At 32.9% G+C, this 15,114-nt stretch overlaps 1 protein-coding gene across 5 annotated transcripts in view; it reads right to left on the bottom strand.

Moving 5' to 3' along the window:
* C2CD5 (C2 calcium dependent domain containing 5) overlaps positions 1 to 15,114 on the bottom strand; it is a 96,173-nt gene that overhangs the window by 42,145 nt on the left and 38,914 nt on the right. For all 5 annotated transcript variants that reach the window (XM_028113188.2, XM_028113186.2, XM_028113185.2 and 2 more), the window contains one exon: positions 10,164 to 10,272. In XM_028113188.2, the coding sequence (XP_027968989.1) occupies positions 10,164 to 10,272 (109 nt within the window). The remainder of the gene's footprint in view (positions 1 to 10,163; positions 10,273 to 15,114) is intronic.

Below are 15,114 nucleotides of genomic sequence, written 5' to 3' on the forward strand. Positions count from 1 at the left end.
AATTAAACCAAAAACTATGAAAGAATAAGTGGCTGATTTAAAAAAATAATAAACAAAATAAAAAGCTGAATGCAGCGCAAGTGGAGCATTCATATTCTTCTGACAAGTTCACAAGCAGCCTTTATTTTGACACATGAGCCACACAACTGCACATGGGGATGCCATTGTTGTATTTAATAAAGTATTTACAAGTTCAATAAAAGCTAAAGAGTTACATAACATGGGAGCTAAGGAAGCAAATGGCATATGTCCACACTCCAAAGAATTTGTTAAATTTTGTTTTTGGCTTAAGCAAAAGCTCAGAGAACAAAGGGTTTTGCAAAGCAGATTCAGCAGACAGGAGCCAGAAACAGTGGATATTTTGGCGCATGCTTGGATCAGGTGATAGTACAGACTGAAAACTATGGCAGCTCACTGAAATGGTTACAGAAAGTAATGGCCCTAGATTCTAGGTGAAAGCAAGGCAAGCATACAGTAGGGAGCACTTCATCACAAACTAGGAACTGAATTAACAATAATTACCTACAACTGTAAGCAAGAAGCCAAAGAATGAATTTGTTGGCTATTAAATTTAGGGATTATTTAATTAAAATAAAATTAAGAATAATCAATTTATTTAATATTTAAAAAATTAAATTTATCTTCAAAGCCTATATTATATTTATGCCAGAGATGAGCCAGAGAATATTCACATGGTAATGATTCAGCCTAACTTACATAACTGAAAATTCAGAAAAATCACCATATTTAATCCTATAATAGAATTTTTAAAGCTTAAAAAACTGTTAACTATATTCTTCTAAGAAATACACTAGTTGAATTTGAATTGTTTTATTCACTCTCCAAAAGTCAAAACTGAGGATATACCATACTCATATAAAAGGCAAAACAAAGAGTCTGGCTTAAAAATTTATGGCAACTATACATGCCACTCATGAAACTGAATACAACTTAGTCATTTGAAGGAAATACAGCTGAGATGTGAAGGTGCAATTAATCATTTCAGAGATGTCAAGAAAAAAATATCTTCACTTTAAACATCATGCTCCTCCTAATAATCCATAGAATTAAATTTATAATTTTAAAAAAGACCTCATTTTAGAAGATATTAAAATTTATTTATTATATAAATTATATTTCATACTATATTATGTTTTTCTCCTATGGGTCAAACTCTTCATAGATAATATCACAAACCTTTTTTTTTTTTTTTTAAGATTTTATCTTTAAGTAATTCTACACCCAACATGGGGCTCGGACTCACAACCCTAAGATCAAGAGTCGCATGCTCCACCAACTGAGCCAGGCAGGTGCCCCGCAAATCTTTCAATATATCATTTTATTTGTAGTCATGAACTGGGCTGTAGGTCAGTACCTCACTGATGCTTCTTTTAGAGGTAATGTCTGCACACTTGGGTTGGCATCACAATTAATTCATTTTACTACTGTCACTTTTCTAGAGCATGGCCACAGCTTGATATCTTGCCATCTTTTTAACATTTTATCTTATTTCTGAAATGCCGGTGAAACTGGTAAAGATTCCTAAAATGAAAATAAATGGTTCTATCTCAGAAAGTGAAGAAGTGAACAACTCAACATAATACGCCTTTATAAAACTGAATCCCTTTGAGATTTTAGGCAATCACACACTTGCAACTAAGAAACACTGACTACCGGGGCGCCTGGGTGGCTCAGGCGTTAAGCGTCTGCCTTCGGCTCGGGACATGATCCCGGGGTCCTGGGATCGAGCCCCGCGTCGGGTCCCCCGCTCGGCGGGAAGCCTGCTTCTCCCTCTCCCACTCCCCCTGCTTGTGTTCCCTCTCTCGCTGTGTCTCTCTGTCAAATAAATAAGTAAAATCTTTAAAAAAAAAAAAAAAAGAAAGAAAAAAAGAAACACTGACTACCTAAAGTGTTCAATTTAATTCTATTTTTACATAGTTCTGGAAGAGAATAATTCTGCCACTGAGACTCTTTTAATCTGACTTAAAGAAAAAAAGGAAATGGACAATTATTCAATCTAATTTTTAAATAAACAAGAGGAGATCAAGTGTTAGGTGGGCTCAAACATTTTTAATACAATGATAATCTATTTTGTTATTGGACAGCATAAGAAAGCCACATCCTTAAATACCTTAAAGTATTATTCCAACACAAAACAACTTTTTGAAGAAGATAAATTTCCCCTAATGAAACAGAAATTAGAGAGTTCAGGTTTAAGTGTGTATACAATCTCAAACTAGGTGGGGATTCAGTACCAACCTAGGAAGAACAGTCCCATCGTGGAGGAAATGATGTGCAAATTCATAGCGGACATCAGTAATTTGGGATGTTAGGATGGTAGCTGGGATAGAATCCATGTTAGATCAAACTGGAGTCTTCACTATTTATAAAATAAGTCAGATATATAATTACTCCTTATCTGTGAGATTTCCCTCTTTATATATATAAAGTTATACATTACATTTACATGTCACATTATAATAGTGTAATTAATATCCAGTTATATTAGATATATATAAAGAGTAAAATTTCAAAATTAAGGAAATTACATATCTCACTTTTTACAGATAATAAAGAATGGACAGTAGTCAATATCCAGTTACACTATAGATATACAAAATTATTTATTACATTTATATGTTACATTACATATAAAGAGAAGCTCACACATCATACATGGCTATATTTATGCCCTCTTGAACTCTAAATACCTACTTCCTAAAACCCTTATTAAAATTCTTAAAACCAAAAGCTGCTTAACTACTTTAGGCTTAGTTTTGCATGTCTGCTCATGAGTACCTCTCAAATCAGTAGAATTCAAGTTCCAAGAAAGCCTCTCTCCATTTAACTACTACTACTACTACTACCACCACCACCACCACCACCACCACTACTACACACACACATACACACAGCAAAATAGTATAAGAAATAGCCTAGACTGGGTGTATAAACAGGTTGTCTGCCTGGCTGAACAATCATGTTCCCAATCCCCAACGTCATGCTCAAGACATGGTAGGCACACCACAAACATCCACTGAATAAAAGATTTTTACTTAAAACTGAAAAAAAAAAAATCAGAATGATATGTGTATTCCATAAATATTTCCTTACACATCAGTTGACTCATTTTGTTAAAATATGTTTAAAGTAATTATTATACTTACTTTTCTTGGTTTTGATTATTAATTTTTAACCCCAAAGAAAATTTTCTAAACAACTATAATTCAGATGACCAAATAAAAAGAGTAACATTTTCTAAATTCAGACCACTAATGTAAAGCTTCCCTTAGCACTAGTAAAGGTTCATTTATTGTAAGACTGAGAAAATCTTAAGCATATGTCCTAAAATCTACAATCTAAAATAATAAAATATAACTTTTTAAAAAATTCTCAAAAACAAAAGAAAAGTTATCTAGTTTTAAACAAGCTGTTTGGGGGCGCCTGAGTGGCTCAGTCATTAAGTGTATGCCCTTCGGCTCAGGTCATGATCCCAGGGTCCTGGGATTGAGCCCTGCATCGGGCTCCAGCCCTGCATTGGGCTCCCTGCTCAGCGGGAAGCTTGCTTCTCCCTCTCCTACTCCCCCTGCTTGTGTTCCCTCTCTCGCTGTCTCTTTCTGTCAAATAAATAAATAAAATCTTAAAAATAAATAAATAAATAAAAATAAACAAGCTGTTTTACTAACTTAAAACATTCACTCTTAAAAATATTGTCTAAGTTTGGAAGCTATTTCAAACTAGCATTTTTTCAAATCACTTTATATAGCTACTTTATTATTTCCTCTTGTGACTTCCTGAAAAAATATCTAAGCTCACATGTATCCTACATGAAAAAAGAATACCAAATTTTTCTCAGCTACACTGAGACTATTCTTAATTAAAAATTATATCCGTAGGCTATTCAGAAATACTTTCAGTGGTAAACTCAGAAGAAAGAAAAAAAAAGAGCATAGCCATTTAAGAAACAATGTGCTAGAACTTTTAAAATCTACTCTTAAAATATTTTTACAACTCAATTTTCAAATATACTTGGGTTTCCAAAAGATAGGATTCAACTGCTCACTGGGATTTTAGACTTGTAGCTATGTGGGATAATCCTAATCTATCTTTCTCTCTTTCTCTCAGCTCAAAGTTGCTAAGAGACTGTTCGACTTGCCACATTCTAATTACCAAGTCCTGCTGATTTTACATTTTAAATATTTTCTAAATTTATGTTAAGAGTGTAAGCCCTGGAGCCAGAGTAGTTAGGTTCACACTGTAGCTCAACAAATTTCTATTTTACTTTGGAGAAATTGTTGTTTCATTTTGCCCATCCACAAAATAGGAAAAATGCCTACCTCAGAGCTGTGTTTTGAGAATTAAATGACCTGCTATCATAAAGCACTAGGAAGAGTGCCTGGCACATAGTAAGGGCTCTATAAACTTTAGCTCTCCTATCACCACCAAATCCTAGGTCACTTATCAGGCCAGGAGTATTGCAGTCAACTAACTGGCCTCCCTGTGTCTAGGCTTGCTGCCTTTAAATCCATTCTTCATTCTATAATCAGTGATCTAACACAAATGTGACCGTGGGATACCGTCTTATTCCTATGCAGCCCATTCCTGGCATATCATACACAAGATCTGCAAATGCTGCTTCCTCCTTTCTAGCAGCAAGATTCATCTTATCTTTCTCAAAGTCTGTTACCAGGCCAGAAACATAAGAAGCAAGATAAGAAAAGGTAATAAAGTAATTTTAAAATAAATTCTCAGATAACTGAGTTTTCTTCTCCCTGCTATATAAAAATATTTTCTATCACTGTAGTTAACACAACCTAAGACAGCAAAGCAGGAGAAAAAGGGAAATACACAAAAAAAAGTTGAACTAACAAAGACATTCTGTATTCAATGGCAAACAATAGGTAGGAAGTAACTACGTAAACATCATCAAACAGGTAATGGCTAGGATATTGTTTTGCAATGCACTACTCAAGTTTCAGAACTACATTCAAAGGATGGAACAATATGCCTCCAAATACACTGTCTGAAATATAAAATCTGTGTGAATCTTTTATATATCCTTCAAACTAAACTCAAGAATTACCTCTCCAAGCTTCCCTGCCACGTAATCATGCCTTCCTCTTTAATTCTGTATCTTATATCACACCATACCACACCACACAGTAAACCATTAACATATTTTTCTAACCTCCCGGAATATGACTTTCGTGAAAGCAGGGTGACTGGCATCTTCGCACACCTATCGTCTAGCAAACCATATGGCACAAAATAAGTTCTAATAAATGCTTGCACGATAGATCATATTTCATGAAATACTACTGTGTGATAAAAACGTGTTCTTATATCTTTCCACATTTTAATGTTTCTGAAATAAAAATGTCTAATAATTAATCAATATACTAAATATGGTAATGTTTCTTTCTCTTTTCTCTTGGAAAGCTATTATTAAATTGGTGATACCTCACATAATAAATGGTGTCAGAGAATCCAGGAAATACAGTATTGATGAACAATTTCTAACATTAATAAAAATTATATCAACAATTATTTTTCTTACTGACGTGGCCAATTCGTGATTTTCTATGGTAATAATACAGGACAGCAATGGCTAACTTATTCCCTAATCACAGAGAAGAATACATAAATGATTTGAATATATTTATCAAATATTACGTTTTTATATTTCAGAATTACCACATTATTTTTCCTAACCTAATATCAAAATCAGCCTGATCTCTGAATAGTACTATTAGCATAAAGATTCTAATATCTCAGTCAAAAGCACAGAGCTATGAGAACATTAAACTGAAAGTCATCTTTGATATTCTTTTAAGATTCTGTAACTTATATCCATCTTTTTTTCATACACTCACTACCTGACTTTATTTTAAATGATGGCAAGATATACTGCTTCCTCAACCATGTTTCTCCTTGCCAAATTCTGTAGTTCTGCTTATGCACGACAAAGTATTATAAGATTTAACTACTTGTCTACTTTCCAAGACTGTTCTTTCATCTAACACACATCTCACCCTAAACATCTTTGCCCTGACAACGTTTAAGCTCCTTAAATTATTAATGATCAGTCTATTCCCAATGTCCTTTTCTTACATAATTAGGCTTTTTCACTTCCTATACACTAATCTGACTACATTTTAAAAATATATTCTTATTTTTATTAAATGAATTCAGCAGGGTATTTTTATCTCTAAAAACCAAGTCTAACATATTACATTAAAAATGATTATTTTAATTCTAATCAATGTGATAACATGCTGGCAAAAACTTGGATAGGAGACAGAGTTAATTTCCCTGAAGACGTACCAATTGATGTTAGTCTAAATCTGCAAAGGTTGGACCTGATCAGATTGTTTACTAGACTGAACTTAGGTAAATCTGCATGATGAACATGAGATACTTCATAGTCAAACATGCATTACTTACATCAGAACTTACATCCTGGTCTCCTAAGAACAAAAAGAGTTTACAATATTGAAAAGATTATGGGATATTATCTAAAATGCTGAGCCTCTTGGTGTTTTTGTTTTTCTGTAAATAGATATATACTTTCTGACACAAAGAACTGGTAAAATCCTTCAGGCAAAATACCAACTTCTATTACTGAATCAAAATGGTTTTATTATTTAATTCCAAAAATAACACAAAAATTTACATATTTATATTAAAAGAATATACTTTTATCAAAAAGAAAAATTGGCTTTGACTCTAAACCACATCATCAGCTGTAAAGTTATCTTAGTTTAGTTTCTCTAAAAGCTATAAACTATATCCATATGCAAAATTACTTAAAAAGAAAAATTATATTCTCACATGAAAGGGGAAGGAAGGGAGCTTATGAAAGCCATTAATCCCTCCAAATCTGCTCTTACTTACCAAATTTGAAACACTTCTGGAATTATAAATAAAAATGGTAATAGTTACAATTTTATAGTACTTATAGAATACTAAATATATTATATTCAAATCTAAATTAATGTTTAAACATACTTTAAGCTTATCAAACTAGCCATTTAATTAACAACTAATATTTCTTTAATCATAAAGCTAATGCCTATGTTATTTATCTGATATGAAAAACTGTCAAAAATGTAATAAATATAATTTAAATTTAGGTTTCTGAAAGTTAATCACCTAACAAAAGCCATTTGTAATTTATGGTATTTCTATGGTTTTGGTTAATTCATTTTAGTTAACACATTTTTATACTTGCATTTCCATGGAAACTGTAAGAGTTATAACATATGTACTGCAGAATGTATCTGTATAACTGAATTGACATTAAAACTATTTAATCTAGAACATTTCTAAAAACTTCACTGAGCTGCCATAATTTTTGTCAGCATATGTAGTACTGAATGACCATCAAAATACCTGAATTGAAACTATTCCAGTCTAGCAGTTTGTAAGATCTTGTGTTACCCATAATTCCGACAAAGGCTGAGTTCAAAACAGCAAATTAGTAGATCAGTTTTAGGTGCAGAATAGTAGGAAAAAAACAAAAAAAAACACTACAAACAAGAACACAATTGACAATACCACTTGACAGGAACTGGAAAGACACAGACAGCAGAGTTAATAAGAAGTAGAAGTAAAAAGAGAAGAAGGAGCATGCTATCATAATCTAACATTAACTAAAGTCTAGTTGTTTAAGATAATGACCTTAATTTTTAAAACCACCCCATTCTTTTCCTTGTTCTTTAATATTTAACAAAGGAGAAAATTCTAAAAGAACAAACTCCAAAATAATAATCCTTAGTTAGCAAGTGGTAGTGGTTTTAAAATAAGGTTTTATTCCTTCTACACTCAGTGTAAAATGAAAATTTCCCATTTTCACTAAACAAAAAATAGCTGCAAGATTCATTTGAGAGTGCAAATACAGCATTTTTAACAGCACATGCATCTCAATCCATCTTAAGTTTCTCTCAGCAGAGTAACTCAGTGTCATAAAATTAATACATCATCATCATGGTAGATGCTAATCTAGAGGGGTTTTTTTTGTTTTAACATTCAGCTTTTTTCAACAAATTAAATCTTTTTCATAAATAATTATTTATGAAATAAGAACATCAATAAAATGTTCTTAAGAAAATCTTCCTTTTTTAATGCATAATACATATATAAAACAACCCAAAGAATGTGATTTTTATATCAAAATAATGTAATAGTGAAACCATTAGAATATATAGTTGATTTGTATTTAACTGAAAATAAAACAAAATTAAAACGTAACATATATCATTAAAAGCATTTATATTTATACGCCCATAATCTTTTGGGAAATAAGTACATTAGTAACTGAGAATTCCTACATGTGAATTGAAAAAAATATTCTGAAAGGGGAGGAAAAGAAGAGAATGGATAAGCTGATAATTACAATACACAAAATGTATTCTGTAATAAAGATTCCTGTATTCTTCCCTGGGCCTGGATTCTTATATTTATCACACCGCTAGAACAAACCGGCAAGTATGATAAACCCCAAAAAAGAGTTTTTTGTAAAAAGTGATAGGATTTTAAATACAGCTCTCTACTTAAACTTATTTAAGTAACCTTTGTTTGTTCTCCCAGACTTTATAGCTTACTCAGAGTACATGGAAGCAACAATAAAATCAAAATGTTTTCAGTAAACAGAAGACATCACCAACAGTTAAATTTATTCCTGAAACCATTTTTGGAGCTTATCAGTGGGCACCATATATCAAAATATTTGAGTCAATGGTCCAAAGAAACGCAGGTAACAAGCCTTGGGTCACACAGTTAATGTCAGGTACATTAACTCAGTATTTCCTTGCACTTTCCAAATAATTCAAGTTCCTAAACACAAAGATATGGAACTTGAAGAGTCTCCAAGGTTTCAATACATTAAACTGGCATGAGTCTAAATATGCCTTTAATTACTACAGAATATACAAATACTACATGAAGAAAAGATCTTAAATTGCTTAGAAAAAATAAGGAATAGCAGAAAAAAATAATAAACCAGAGAAGGAAAAGAGAAGACTAATGCTTAAAAGATGTATTCGTTCAGCTTTAAGAGTTAAATAATCCTAGCTACTATTCCTCTTCTGAACTCTCATTCAAGCTCTGGGAAAAATTCCATTCTGCTTCTCTGGAATTATTAACTGAAAAGACATCAAACCACAAGGCACAGATTAAAATTTTTTTTAACTTAAAAGAATGGTAATGCTCTGTAACCTCAAAATCACTATCTGCAATGTTTTGCATAAAATAATTTCAAGGTGTTTTACTCTTTTTGTAGCTGTCAGTACAAGCCTCAGGAAGAGGTTATTGAAAGTGACAATTTAAAATTTTCAAAAATATGTATGTATTTATGCCAAATAAGACTACTAACATAACTTCAGCTCTTTTAGTATGTCATCAAAAAGTAAGTGCCTTGAGCAAATTACTGGGAATCCAGTCAATGAGAGATGCAAGAACACACACCATATGGAAAGTTTCCACCACACTTGCCATGCTTATTTTGGATTTTGAAAAACCATCAAACATTCCTAATCCAAGGGCCCGATATTGGGATTGATTTGATGCCTTTCTTCTTTTACGATCATGGCCCCATGTTTTAAAGAAGTGAGCTACTATTCTTACTTGTTCATTGTTCACTTATACAGAACAAACAGCTTCAGAAAAGAAACCGAGAATGAATAGACAGCACTATTTTTTTTTAATTCTCAGATACTACACAATGTTTATAATTACATTTCAAAGGAATACTTCTTTTAGGAATAAGAAAATTACTAAAATAATCTACAAAGAGTTATTGCTACTGAAAAGAATTAACGTCTTAAGATAATGGCCACAATGGTCAAATTGCAAAATTTGTTATCTGCCTGGATCAAAGAAAAGAGCTGACTGAAAAGTTACCTAAGAATTCCTTCAAAGTGATGCCTTGGCCAAAAAAATGAATCAAGATTTGTTTGTTTTATATAAAAAGCTAACAAAAATAATACTTCTACTTATTTGATCATTTTTAATTAGGATTACTGCAAATACTTAAAGCAACATGCCAGTTTATACTTTCTTTTTCATTTCTCTTTTTAGATAGATTTTTTTTACTATAAAAATCAATCTTAATAACCGCAGTTTAAGTAAGCGAAACACTGAAAACAAACTTTTAAAGAACATACCAGGATTGTGGATACGATCCAAAAGCTTCACAGAGCGTGCACTAACAACACCCCCAACATGCACGAGAAATCCAGGAGGAAATGCCGTCAAGGTAAAAAATGGAAATTCCTAGTAAAAATAAAGGGGGAAAAATATAACTGACCATGTGCAAAGTACAAAAAATTTGCTTGTTAAAAAGCCTGATCCCAATAGATTATATTCATGAGATAGGAATCCTATCCCTTAACAAAAGGCTACCAGTTATACATTACACATGCTTTGTAATGTTTTCTTAGATGCTTAGAGTTCCTAATTCATTTTCTCATATATATCATGTTATACAGAATCCAAACACTCTTTTTATCAGTTCTCAATGAGAAAAAAAGGTTCTCAGAGTTTTGATTTAAGATCTTTGAACACACTCTTCCTTCCTCTCAATCTCCTACTCTGATGCAAATTCACAGTGAGATGTGGGGATTCCCTGCCCTTCTACTCTGAGTCTACTTCTCAGTGGGGCAGAACCCTCCTCACATACACACACCCAATTCCAGGCTACTGATAAAGGCTCTGAAGGCCTGGTGCAAGAGATCTACAAGAATATGGGACTGAGGGAGGAGTGAGACAATGAACAGTGTGGGTTAAGAGATTCAGGGAAAAGCAAAGGGCAAATACCACACTGAAGTGGGTAGAGAATCGCTGTGTAAGATTATTTACTCTATCAACACCAGGTCAGCTGGAGAAAATTTTAAGTACATAAATGCATATTAAGGAAAAGGGAGAAGAATGTAGATGACAGCAAGGGAGGAAATAAAATTCCACAAGTTCTCCCAAGTTTCATTCTCCCCTTCTCTCTCAAGGACATCAATCTCATCAATTTAGAGGTAAGAGGGAAATGGGAAAACAGAGAAAGGAAATTCATTGAAATAGCATCCAGGAAGAACGGGGAGCTCTCGTGACTCTCCAAATATAGAGGCCTCTCACATTACACAAAATTGGACACAAGCAAGGGAAATTTAATATCTGCCTCATCTGGCTGTAAGATTAATGTAGCTCACTTAACCAGAAGTCATTTGCCAGTAGCCTCAGCTATTCAGAACATAACTGAGAGCTGGAAAATAAGCAAAACAGAGCTTTCAATAGTCAAAAGAACTTATACTTCCAAGTACTAAAATTTATGTACTTGATTCATAAGAAATCCCTATAGATCATATCCATACTATGCCATACAGCAATTATAAACATATAATTTTAGGAACATACTTTAAAGTCTAGCAGTATTTTTTTTTCTGGACCATAGCAGTTTAAATGCAGCAAACAAAAGCTGAGAGATAAAGACATACAGAATACTACTAGAAGCAGGCACATTAAAAGCGGCAAGATTACTGACTGGCTGCTTAAAGCATGGAGAATACAAACTCACCAAAGCATAATTCACAAGCATAGCAACTTGGAGTCATTTAGCACAAAGGCAAACAGTCTTGCACACTTCAATAACCCATGAAGATATAGTATAAAATATAGAGAGAATTTAGAAATAAATTCAGTTAGAATTTAAAAGTAATATTTAAATTAACAAGGGTAAGAAAAACCTAGGCTACATTAAGAAAAAAAAAGGAAAAACCAATCTATGGAAATAGACAGGTTTGGCCCAGCTGACAAGCAAAAAGAAAAAAGGGAGAGGGTAGGAGGGGAATCTCACTTACATGAATTATAAAATGTTTAGTCAAAATGCCTCCTTATTTCCACCTAAATTTTTTAAATGAGACATATACAAATAAGCTTATGCTATTAGAAGCTTAAATATCTTACCTAAGTTAGGCCTTTATGATTTTTTTTCAATTTTAAGTACACAGTTTTTAAATTTCCTCAAAATACTGAAGCATATTAGAAAAAAGTACTTTACATTTAATCTTTATACTTAAACATTTTAAATATCCTGGACAAGAGACACTGAAAATAAAAATTTTTATAAGCTAAATGGAAAGCTGTACTTCCTTCTGAAACTGAGAAATAAGTTAGGTAAATTCACATATTGGAAAACATCTGCATATAAGAATTTAGGTAGGTATAAAAATTAACCTAAATGACTTCTCTACTTGAGATTCTGACACTTCTCCCCAAATTCGAGAAGACGGGATAAAAGGACAACAGGGAAAGCACCGTAGTAGAGTTGGTGGTCATAAGTAGAAAAAGTAGGGGAATGGCTGCCCAAAGAGGCGGACGACCGCTCTGCCAACTTAAACTATCCTACATGTCCAATCAGCATACCTACTTTAACACACAAAATTTAACCTGCAGTACATAAAAATGGTATGCTTATTCAACCAAAACTACATCTTCAGATAACTCTCTCAGAAGAACTATGGCTAATACCTACTGCTAACATACCTCTCATCTCCAACCCATCACCAGTGACACCAGTGACTACCAGTGACGGTTAAATACCTCTCATCTCCACCCCCATCACAGAGCAACTACTATGAAGTGCTTACAGAGGGCCAGACCTCTGCACAGTATCTTAAAACTATGCTTTATCATCTTTCCCATGCCCTAATGTGAGAGTCAAGAGGGCCTAGACTCTATGTGAGCAACAAACCTTATCATCTGGCTCCTTGAAATTTCTGATTAAAACAGACAAGGAGTTGGTTTTAATCTCTAGTCTATCATTATACCTGATGAGTTTATAGGTTCTCTTCCATTGAAAAGAACAGCTTCCTTAAGATCAGCCAAGCCCAACTCGTTTCTAATGCCTAGATGAGAATTTCAGGGACCACAGAAGACATTTTCTCTGCAAAGTCCTAATATTTAAAGTGCCTTGCCTTGTGGTACCACTAGGTAAGAATTCGTATGTTGACATTTTGACAGTAAGCCAAGTGCATGAAGCATAAATCTATTTAATACCATGTGTTCAAAGACAGGCTAGTTGGAAAATCTGGGGACACAACGGGAGTAATTTTTTAACATTTAAATAGAATTTTTCTTAGAATATATTTAAATAGTTTATTTTTTCAATCAAATATTCTTTTTATTATCCCAAGAAACGAGAGTCAACTTTCTAGATAAGAAAACTCCATGCCAGATTCCTACTATGATTTATTGTATAATTTTATCCCACTATTAAAAACATCATAATTATCAAAAGAGTTTGCTTTATATCAATGTTTCCCAAAATGTGGTCGTCACTAACAGGTATTTCACATGGAAGATTCCATTGTAAAATATATTTGGGGAACACTAGGTTAAACCAAGTCAACTAGGTTTCTTTATTGAAGAAAAAAGTCCCAGCATCTGAAAAGTAACTTCATTTTTCTTACAAGTGAAAGAAGAGTCATACTGAAAAATAAATCTATTTGCTTTACATCAAATAGTTCATAGGTAGAACCTAAATCTAATCAAATTTTTATCTCTACATCTTATCTTCTAATCATCTGGCACCTATTACCAAGATCATGTCAATTTATTTTTCACTGATTTTGTGAAAGAAAAAAAATAACACTTTTATTTTTGAGAACTGCTACTTGAACCCATTAAATAAAAGATGCTGCACAAAGGTTCTCTTTTCCTCAAGAAAAAAAAAAGCCATACATTTTATGAAGGGTGGCAAGGGGTAGAAATGAGTATCTTAAAAAAATGAATATAAAAATGGTATTAAGTATATCATTTGTTCACCATGATGTAGTATTCGACTTGGCAGAGTTAAGGCATATCTGAACACATGTGAGGAGAATTCTTCATACTTCTAAACAAATTTTTTCCCCAAAACAAAGACATACTAATGGCAACCACAGGTTAATGGGAAAGCTAAAAATGATGTTTGTTCTATTTATTGTGTACCCAGGACAGAGAGGTAGTCTCATAAAGACAAGTAACTATTGCCAACTCAGATTTTACAAGGTTGTAAATGAAAACTATAGCTCTCCCACATCTTTTACCATTAATTCCATAAAGATTATCTAGTAATGTATACCCAATGTGATAATGTGTCCAAAACTTTAAGAATGTTTAAAAGCATATTTGAAAACATAAATTTTATCCAAACTAAATCTAAAACAATTTTTATTGATTAGTTTTTTTCTTCTTTTAAAGCTAGATGTTTTCAAAAGTTCTTAATATAGATAATGAAGTCACAGGCACAAGATACAGGCAAAATTTCATATCATATCAGTTTTTCCGTTCCTGTGAATTCTAGAATGACAATTACAAGGAAATACTCCTAGTGTAAGGAACTCTGTAGAGAATGTAAAACTGGGAGCGGGGTGGAGGTAAGAGCATTCTGGCCTTAAAAAAGGCAAGTGAACAGGCATACCTTCACCCTGACCCTCTTCTCTGTGTTTTCAGTCTCTTTCTCTATTTGGTTTTAATAAATGGTCCCAATGTTTAAGTGGGCTTTTGCATGACAGTAGCTGGTATGCCTGCAAGGTGTGAAAGTAGCTCAAGCCCAACTGCTGCCTGGTAAGGGATAAGGCAAACAACTGTGTCGCTAAAGTCTCATCACTCTGCTTAGCTCAGCTGAGCTCTGCTCTGCTCCCCACAACCTTGTCTAAAAGGCAAACAGTGCATACAGATACTTTCTGCACAGGAAAGAAAGTCTAAAAAAAGTAAACTGTTATATTGTTTGTAGTAACAGAATCTGAAAACACTATTCTCAAAAGCTAACCTCTAGAGAATACCTTTTTTAACAGAATGCATTCTTTTATAGGTATTTACTATGTTTCATCTTTTTTTTTAATGCTAGTATAAAATGGAACATGTAAAAGAAAATTCTGTAAATGCTTATAAACTTCCAAATCAGACACAATGAAAGCTATGGAACTGTGCCTTAAAATAACTGACATAACATATAAATAATCATGCACTGTATTAGTTAAGTAGAAAAAAAATGAGCCTCATAATGCTAATAAATTTTTAAAAATTGCATTACGAAAAGAAATAAAGCTGGCAACATTTGTTAAAGCTTAAATAAAACTTAAA

Source organism: Eumetopias jubatus, unplaced genomic scaffold, assembly GCF_037043125.1.
Source record: "Eumetopias jubatus isolate StellerSeaLion01/CBP00866 unplaced genomic scaffold, mEumJub1_p1.0 scaffold_8, whole genome shotgun sequence".
In the NCBI taxonomy this organism is placed as follows: domain Eukaryota; kingdom Metazoa; phylum Chordata; class Mammalia; order Carnivora; family Otariidae; genus Eumetopias; species Eumetopias jubatus.